A 9,888-nucleotide genomic window follows, 5' to 3' on the forward strand; every position below is an offset into this window, starting at 1 on the left:
CGTCGCCGCTCGGCCGGGTCCCGCGAGGGACGGCGGGTCCCCTGGCTCTCGCAGCGCGCCGGCTTGGGCCTTTCCGCGAAGAGGCGCAGGCGCGTCCTCGAGAGCGGGCGTCCCTGCCGAGCCTCATCCGAATGCGTGAAGCTTAGGGCTCCCGGCTGGGCCACCCCCGGGTAGAGCCTCTTGCTGGAAGGAGGGTCTTGGGGCTTGGAATGGCACCGTTCTCTCTGCCTTACCTCCCGACTGAGGCCGGGCAGGGGGATGCCGGGATCGGGGGCGCCGACGGTGCAAGGAAGGGCGTGGTCCTGGGGCATCCCGGGGCCTACACGCGAGCTGCGCGCTCCGCGTCACACCACGGCGAGCGATCCTGATTCTGCGGTGGGCGGCTGCAGTCCAGGGCCCGGCCTGCAGAGGGGCCAGTACTGACCATGTGACCCAGGGCTTCTCGGCTGCGAAGGGAGTGGGGTGCCCACGATAGGCCGGGAACGCAGGAAGGGCAGTTTCACAGATACATGCTTACATCCTGGTTTTGTGGACGAAAAGATCGAAACATAGAAAATAGATACGCAGGGAGCAGCTGGCCAGGGTCTCCTGTCTGCTAACACAGGGCCCTTGACGCAGACTGACTAGGCCTCAGTGTTACTTAGGGAATTCTCCCAGCTTTCTCAGTGGTATGGTAAGTTTTATGTCGAATGCTTCACAAATATTACCTAATTTATCCCTCCTCTCAACAGTTGGACTAGGTTGAGTAATGCTAAGAGGAGGATTTTAATCTGGGTTCGTTGCCTCCAAAGTATGCTTTTTAAACTGTGCTGTTTCTTAAATCAGGAAACGAATGGTGGTGAGCTGCATATGAGAAACTTTTTCTCATGTATGGTATTTCCCTAGTTTTTCTCCTCCACATCTGTTTATCTTGTGGAAAAGAAAAAGCAAGATACCAAGTAGGGGGCAGGCAGTGGTAAAACAACTTGACCCATCTGGGAGGCCGGGGTGTAAGTCCTGGGAATGCTGAGCAAGCCAGACACACACTGGATCATGGAGTGAAGACCCTGCTGGAGGTGCTTCTCTTTTTCTGTCAAGGAAAAAAAAGTGAAAGAAAAAGCAAGCCCTCGATTTTTGCGTCGTTAGTATCTAAAATTAGAAATGTCATGTTTTCACAGATAAGTTACTAGATCTCATTAGATCTTAAAAAGTGAATCAGTGGGGCCGGGAGGTTAAGGCACGGGATCCTACATATTTGACTTCGGAGTTTGAGTCCTGGACCTGGAGATTTGAAAAATATATGCTGGTGCATGTTCATGTGTGTCCAAAATCCCAAGAGGAGAATGGAGGAGAAGGGATTGTGGCATGGCCATCCTCCTTTGGGGGTGATATCTCACCTCTCTCTCTGTCTCTGGGGAGTACATGCATCCTATGGCAAAACAAACATACAAGTATTTGCAAATCACTGACACAGTTGATATGAGATAGTTAAGATACATTTTTAAAATCATTTTTAAAAATTTTTAACTTTTTATTTATTTATTTATTTTATTTTGACCAGAGAGGGAGGGAAAGCCACCAGGTCCAGGACTTGAACCTTGGTTGGCCATGTGGGAGTCCAGCACCCTTAGCTGCCATGCCACCTGCTGGCCCCTTGTGATACATTTTTATGTGTCTTATCTATTTGGGAATAATCTGGTGTCTACCCTCTTAAACACCAACTACCAAATACTGGAATATGGCTATCAATTTAGTATTCAGAAAATCAAGGAAGGTACTTATTGACGCTTACCTCAACACAGACTTTTTCCTCACAGTTACTATCACTAAATTGTTTCTCTTGGAAAGTAAAAGGACTACATATTTCCCAATGAAAATAAAACATTTTCTAGTGTAAATACTGCTCAGTGTTCCAATCTAGGAATGGGAAATGGAATAACCTTTGGGAAGGAATCTGAAATATGTCCTTTTTTTTTTTTTTTGAGAGGGTTTTGCTATAGGGCGCGTGCGCTTGCCAGACAGAGAGACCATAGAGACAGAAAGCGAGAAATCACCCCCCCAGGGGGGATGGTCACGCCGCAATCCCTTCTCCTCCATTCTCCTCTCGGGATCTTGTGCACGCACGCACATGCGCCCGGCGTGAGTTTTAAGCCATCGGGTCCAGGACGCGAACCATTGTTGACTACGTGGGAGTCCAGCGACATAGCCATTACGTTAACTGCTGGTTCCCAAATATGTCCTTTTTTTGTGAATGGGGAGAAGCATTATAGAGTATGGGTATGTTGTTTAACAGCCAACATGTTTATTCCTTTGCCTTTTTTATTGTTTCATTTTCCTATACAGGGTATGTGTATTTGCATGAGAAAGAGAGGGGGGAAATGAGAAAGCACCACCCCCCATCCCCACAGGGGGAATGACCACACCACAATCTCTTTAAGCCACCAGGTCCGGGACTCGAACCACAGTAGACTACATGGGAGTCCAGTGACATAGTCATTATGCCAACTGTTGGTTCCCCTTTTCCATTCTTGTCTCGGGATTTTGGGTGCCCATTCACTTGCACCTAGTGTGTTTTTCTTTTTTTTCAATTTTGTTGTTGTTGTTGCACCTGGTGTGTTTTTCAAGCTGCAGGATCTGGGATTTGAACCTCACAGTCGGCCATGTGGGATCCAGGTGCCTTAATCACCATCTAAGCACCACATAATCAGGTGCTGGCCCAATATGTATATACTTTAATATTTAGAGTTCATGTTAATAGTTAAAATACATTATCTCCTGTTCTGTTGATATATTTTCACTTCTTTGATGTTCTCATTTGCACCACAAGTTCTTTTCCTTTTTTTAATTGCCAGAGGTGTGTGTACTGAACAGAGACACCGAGGGAGAAAGCACCTCCCCTAGTGGGGTGTAGTCATACCACCATCCCATCTCCATTTCTCCACCCTGTCAGGATTTAAGAGCTTATAGTTTTATTACATTTTAAATTTATGATCCTCTTTTTAAAAAGTCTTGGGAACCAGCAGTTAGCGAAATGGCTATGTCGCTGGACTCCCACGTAGTCGACCGTGATTCACGTCCTGGACCTGGTGGCTTAAAACTCACGCTGGGCGCATGTGCGTGCGTGCCCAAGATCCTGGGAGAAGAGACTGCAGCGTGACCATCCCCCCTGAGGGGTGATTTCTTGCTTTCTATCTCTATGTCTCTGTCTGTCTGGTGAGTGCACGCACCCTATAGCAAAAAAAACTCTCCCCCCCCCAAAAAAAAAGTCTTTACTGGGACTAGCAGTTAGTGTAATGCCTATGTCGCTGGACTACCATGTAGTCAACTGCGGTTCAAGTCCCAGACCCAGTGGCTTAAAATCACACCAAGCACATGTGCATGTGTGGTCAAGATCCCGAGAGGAGACTGGAGGAGAAGGGATTGCGGCGTGGCCATCCTCCCTGGGGAGTGATTTCTCTCTTTCTGGCGAACACATGCACCCTATAGCAAAAACCCTCAAAAAAAAAAAGTCTTATTTATTACTATCTTTTTTAGTTTTTACTATAGGGCACATGCTCATCAAAGAAAGGGAAAGTGAGAAGGCACTCCCCAAGGGGTATGGTCATGCCACAGTCCCTTCTCCCTCTGTCTTCTCTCAAGATACTTTTTTAAGAGAGATTTTTGTTATAGAGCAGATGCGCTCACCAGAAAGACAGAGACAGAAAGTGGGAAATCACCCACCAAGGAGGGATGGCCATGCCACAATACCTTCTCCTCCTGGAATCTTGGCATACACATGCACCTAGTGTGAGTTTCAAGCCACCAGGTCCGGGACTTGAACCACAGTTGGCCACGTGGGAGTCCAATGACTTAACTGCTATGCAATCTGCTGGCCCCTTTTCTTGGGATTTTGAGCATACATGCACGTACATGTACCTGCATGATTTTCAAGCCATAGGGTCTGGGACTCAGAACTGTACACCTGGCCTGGTGGGATCCAGCATCTTCAGCACCATGCCACCTGCTGGCCTGATTCTACTTATTTATGATAGTGTTTGCATAGGCTTGAGGGATGGAGGTGCGTTTACATACGTGCGTGTGTGTATGCAGGCAGATCCTTGACAGGGTCTTACTGCGCAGTTTCCTTTCCCCAGCCCTTCAGCTCATTACTCATCATACTTTTAAGACAGCTGAAGATTCAAACCCACTCACCCATGTGGTTTCCAGCATTGCAGTTAAGTTTGCCACCAGCTGTACCACCAGGTTGGGCCATGATCCATCTATTTTTCTATTTCTTTTTCTTTTTTTTTTTTTTTTTTTTTTTTGAGAGATTTTTCACTGTAGGGCGCGTGCGCTCGCCAGACAGACAGAGAGAGACATAGAGACAGAAAGCGAGAAATCACCCCCCAGGGGGGATGGTCACGCCGCAATCCCTTCTCCTCCATTCTCCTCTCGGGATCTTGGGCACGCACGCACACGCGCCCGGCGTGAGTTTTAAGCCACCGGGTCCGGGACACGAACCGCGGTCGACTACGTGGGAGTCCAGCGACATAGCCATTACGCTAACTGCTGGTTCCCTCTATTTATTTTTCTAGAGGGCACCTGAATTTGCCAGAGAGAGAAGATGAGACAGGGAGAGGGGAAAGTGCCCCCACCATGGGAAATGGTTATGCTGAAGCTGCGTTCCCTTCTCTATCTCCTTTTTGCATTTCGGGCACTCATATATGTGCCAAGTGTCTTTCTCAAGCTGTTGGGTCTAGGACTTGAGCTGCATGGTCGGCCATGAAGAATCTGGCTGCCTTTACTACCAGCCCATGGAGCTGACCTAATCCTTTTATTTTTTATTTATTTTTTTACCATGAGTGAGAGAGACAGGCAGGCAGGCAGGCAGGCAGGCAGGCATCCTCTACAGGGACCTCACACTGTGATCCACTCCCAGCCTAAGCCAACTAGGAACTCAAACAACTCTGGATGTGAACAAATCCAGGCCTCAGTGAACAGAGCCTTGTTCACCGGTGTGCCACTGCAGCTGAGCTGTGGTCCCCTCAGTTCTTGTGCGTTGTATAAGAGAAGGGGACAACTTCATTCTTCAGTATGTTTGGTAATCAGTTGTTCCAGCACCATTTGTTAAGATTATTCTTTCCTCACCTAACTATATTGGTACTCTTGTAATCTTGATTTTTATATACTGTTACAGCTTTGCAAAAATTCATTGCAGAATTACTTGGAGAAAGTTGATTTGTCTGAAAGGACTGTGAATATGAATTTCATGGCTTTAGGGTACCTCCAAAGTTTTTTTACTTGTTTGTTTGTTTGTTTAAGAAAGATATTTGCTGTAGGGTGTGTGCTCTGGCCAGAGAGACAGAAATACAGAAATCAAGAAACCACCCCTCAGGGGGGATGGCCACACTGCAGTCCCTTCTTCAGTTTCCGCCTGGGAGTCCAGTGACCTTTACACCATCTGCTGTTCTCCAAAATGTATTTCTTTTTGGCAGATGTAATTTTATATGAAGTTTCACCTGGGTGATGGTGATGAGGAAGTCTGCTTTATAATTTTTCATTAAACTATTCAGTTAAAAGAATTTATGTTAGAGCTCTGTCTAAACAGAAATAACATTTTTAAAAATTATCTAAATTTATTGATTATTACTATTTTTTAAAAAAAATTTGTCTAGAGAGAGAGCAAGCAAGGCACCATGTCCAGGACTTGGACTGCAGTTGACCACATGGGTGGGAATCCAGTGCCTTTAACCACCACGCCACCTGCCGGCCTGGAAGTAATATTTAAGTACAAAAGAATGTGGAGCTTTGGGACCAGCCGTTAGCGTAAGGGCTGTGTCACTGAACTCCCATGTAATGGACCGCGGTTTGAGTCCCGGACCTGGTGGCATGAACTCATGCCGGGCGCGTGTGCGTGCGTGCCCAAGATCCCGAGAAGAGAACAGAGGAGAAGGGATTGCGGCGTGGCCATCCTCCCTGGGGGATGATTTCTCGCTTTCTATCTCTCTGTCTTTCTCTTTCTGGCGAGCGCATGCGCCCTATAGCAGAAACCTCTAAAAAAAAGAAAGAACGTGGAGCTTTTAGATTTGTTTCTGCATACATTCTCAAATTGTTGTGACAGGGTATTTTGTAAATTTACTGTCAGATATACTCTTTTCCTGTAGTAGATGAATATTTGATAAAGTCTCTAGTGGGGGAACATTATGGTTTTGAGAAGAAAATTAATGTGTTAATCGGTGTTTAATTACATTTGCTGAAATATTATGTACTTCTCTCAGTTTCTGATTTTTTGCTTTTTTTTTTCTTTTATAGCAAAATATCCAGAGATAAAGTCTTTGATGAAACCTGATCCCAACTTGATATGGATTGTAATTATGATGGTTCTCACCCAGTTGGTTGCATTTTACTTAGTAAAAGACTTGGACTGGAAATGGGTCATATTTTGGGCCTATACCTTTGGCAGCTGCATTAATCACTCCATGACTCTGGCTATTCACGAGATTTCCCACAATAGTGCCTTTGGCAACTACAGAGCCATGTGGAATCGCTGGTTCGGAATGTTTGCTAATCTTCCTATTGGGATTCCATATTCAATTTCCTTTAAGAGGTATCACATGGATCATCATCGATACCTCGGAGCTGATGGCATCGATGTGGATATTCCTACCAGCTTTGAGGGCTGGTTCTTCTGTACTGCGTTCAGAAAATTGATTTGGGTTATTCTCCAGCCTTTGTTTTATGCATTTCGGCCTCTGTTTATCAACCCCAAACCAGTTTCTTACCTGGAAATGATCAATACCATGACTCAGATCGTTTTTGACATTATAATTTACTACTTTTTGGGAATTAAATCTTTAGTCTACATGTTGACAGCATCCTTACTTGGTCTGGGTTTTCACCCAATTTCTGGACATTTTATAGCTGAACATTACATGTTCTTAAAGGGACATGAAACTTACTCATATTATGGGCCTCTGAATTTACTTACCTTCAACGTAGGTTACCACAATGAACATCATGACTTCCCCAACATTCCTGGAAAAAATCTTCCACTGGTAAGTAAAGGATTTAATATTCTAATTTTTTTTTTTTAAAGAATTAAGTTATTCTGGGGCTGGCAGGTGGCATGGCGGTTAAGGGTGCTGGGCACCCACATGGCCGATCATGGTTTAAGTCCCGAACCTGGTGGCTTGCTTTCTCACTTTCTCTCTCTCTCTCTCTGTCCCTCTCTTTTAAAATAAAATAAATAAATAAGTAAGTAAGTAAAGTTAAATGAAATAGTTATTTTTGGAAAAGAATTATGTTATTTTATTTATTCATTCATTTATTTAATTTGACCAGAAAAAGAGAGAGAGAGAGGAAAATTGAGAAAGCAAGCCATCACATCCGGGACTTGAACCGTGGTCATCATGTGGGAGTGTCCAGCACCTTAACCACCACTCCACCTGCTGGCCCCAATATTCTAATTTCTAATGTTTATATAATCATTAATCTTGACTTGTTCATTTTAAAAGGCATCTAATTTAATTTAGGCTACTCATACAAAAAAAAAAAGAATATTAATCTTTTATCTGCATCTGCCAGTTTAATTTTGCAAAGGGAAAATCTTCTTTGCCTTAACCACTATGCCACCTGGCTTTGTAGTATCTTCATTTAAAAAAAATTTTTTTTTAAATTTTAGTTTTTGCTTGTTTTTACTGAGCTTTCCTGTTCACAAAACACTTTTTTTTTTTTTTTTTTTGGAGAGTTTTTTTGCAATAGGGCACGTGTGCTTGCCAGAAAGAGAGAGACAGAGAGACAGAAAGAAAGCAAGAAATCACACACTGAGGTGTATGGTCACACCACCGTCCCTTCTCCTCCATTTGCCTCTCGGGATCTTGGGCACGGACGCACACACACCCAGTGTGAGTTTAAGCCACCGGGTCTGGGACTCCAACTGTGGTTGACTACATGGGAGTCCAGCGACATAGCCATTTCGACAACTGCTGGTCTCTACAAAACACTTTTTAAAGTATGTATGTTTGGGTCAGCAGGTGGCATGGTGGTTAAGGCGCTGGACACTCCCACATGGCCCACCATGGTTCGAGCCCTGGACCTGGTGGCTTGCTTCCTCACTTTCCTTCTCTTTGTGTGTCTGTCTTTATCTGGTCAAATGAAAATAAATGAATGAGTAAATAAAAGTAAAGTAATTCTTTTAAAAAATTTATGTATTTTTCCATTTAGGTATAACCTTGTAAAATACATAGACAGACATGAGAGATTTATTGTGTCAGTGTTTGAACTGAACTACATACACAGATAACAAATTCCATAGGTTTAGTAACTCCTAGTATTGAGACATTTTTTTAAAAAAATAATGATTTATTTAATTTTATTATTTTTATTATTTATTTTTATTTAGAGAGAGATTTTCGTTATAGGGTGCGTGTGCTCACCAGAGACAAAGAGAGACAGAAAGCGAGAAATCACCCCCAGGGGGATGGCCACACTGCAATCCCTTCTCTTCTCTTTTCCTCTTGGGACTTTGGGGATGCGTGCACACATGCCTGGCGTGTGTTTAAGCTGCTGGGTCCAGGACTTGAACCGTGGTCGACTATGTGGGAGTCCAGCTATGTCACCTGCTGGTCCTTTATTGTTATTTTTTAATTTGACCAGAGAGAGACAGAGGGAAAGTAAGAAAGCAAGCCACCGGTCCAGGACTCAAACCACAATAAGCCATGTAGGAGCCCAGCACATCAACCACCATGCTACCTGTAGACCTGGTCTTGTATTTGGTCTTAATTTTACAAATAAATCAGATATTTGCAAATAAATAGAGTACCAATAAACCACAACTTGATAGGAGAGTTAGTAATCCTAGAGGGTCAAGTGTATTCAGCTATTGAAATACAAATAAATGGGGACCAGCAGTTGGCGTAATGGCTGTTGCTGGACTCCCATTTAGCTGACCGCGGTTCGAGTCCTGGACCCGGTAGCTTAAACTCATGCTGGGCATATGTGCGTGTGTGCCCACATGCCAGGCGCATGTGTGTGCATGCCCAAGATCCCGAGGGGAGAACAGAGGAGAAGGGATTGCGGTGTGGCCATCCCCCCATGGGGTGGTTTCTTGCTTTCTATCTCTCTGTCTCTCTCTGTCTTTCTGGTGAGCACATGCACCCTGTAGCAAAATCTTCTCAAAAAAAAAATACAAATAAACATCTGTAGAGTTCCTGAAGCAGCTCCTGCTCCCCTAGAAAAGGGAGAAAATGAGACTATGGGTTCCCTCTGGGAGAAAATGAGACTATGTGTTCCCTCCTCAGTGTTCGTATCAGGCATTCATGTGTGGTCTTTGACAGAACCCAGTAACACGAGTTAGTCATCTTGCTGTATGCTTTCCTTTCTAGGTGAGGAAAATAGCAGCTGAATACTATGACAACCTTCCCCACTACAATTCCTGGATAAGAGTACTGTACGATTTTGTGATGGATGATACAATAAGTCCCTACTCAAGAGTGAAGAGGCCTCCAAAAGGGGTGGAAATTCTGGATTAAATATCATCACAGCCAGCGGAACTTTACCCTGAAACTTTAAAGTAACTGATAAAGTGTAATTTTTACATTATTAAGCTTAAGACCAGTAATGCTCTGTAAGGTACCCTCGTACCATTTCAGAGGAGGATCTCCATGGTATCAAGAAGCTAATCTGGCTTTACCGTGTCAGCCTGTGTGTAGTGCTTCGCTTTATTCACAGGGAAGGAACTTGTTCATTGTGTTACTGTCGCTCAGGATTTTTTTTTTTTTATAAGTCCACATCTGTCATTGTGTAAGCATATAAAACAACCTTTTGAAAAACTATTTCTAGGTGGTATTGTGGTTAAGGTGCTGAACTCTCACATGGCTGACTGCGATTTGAGTCCTTGAACTGGTGGCTTGCTTTCTCACTCACCCTTTC

General features: G+C 44.2%; 1 protein-coding gene across 1 annotated transcript; it reads left to right on the plus strand.

Annotated features, from left to right (window-relative positions):
• Positions 1-6,250: 6,250 nt before the first annotated feature.
• Positions 6,251-9,643, plus strand: DEGS1 (delta 4-desaturase, sphingolipid 1). Its single transcript, XM_014585646.2, has 2 exons — positions 6,251-7,013; positions 9,342-9,643. The coding sequence occupies exons 1-2, from the start codon at positions 6,297-6,299 to the stop codon at positions 9,486-9,488; spliced, it is 864 nt and encodes a 287-aa protein (XP_014441132.2). The 5' UTR covers positions 6,251-6,296; the 3' UTR covers positions 9,489-9,643.
• Positions 9,644-9,888: the final 245 nt, after the last annotated feature.

This window comes from Tupaia chinensis, unplaced genomic scaffold (assembly GCF_000334495.1).
Source record: "Tupaia chinensis unplaced genomic scaffold, TupChi_1.0 Scaffold150175_2, whole genome shotgun sequence".
Lineage (NCBI taxonomy): Eukaryota > Metazoa > Chordata > Mammalia > Scandentia > Tupaiidae > Tupaia > Tupaia belangeri.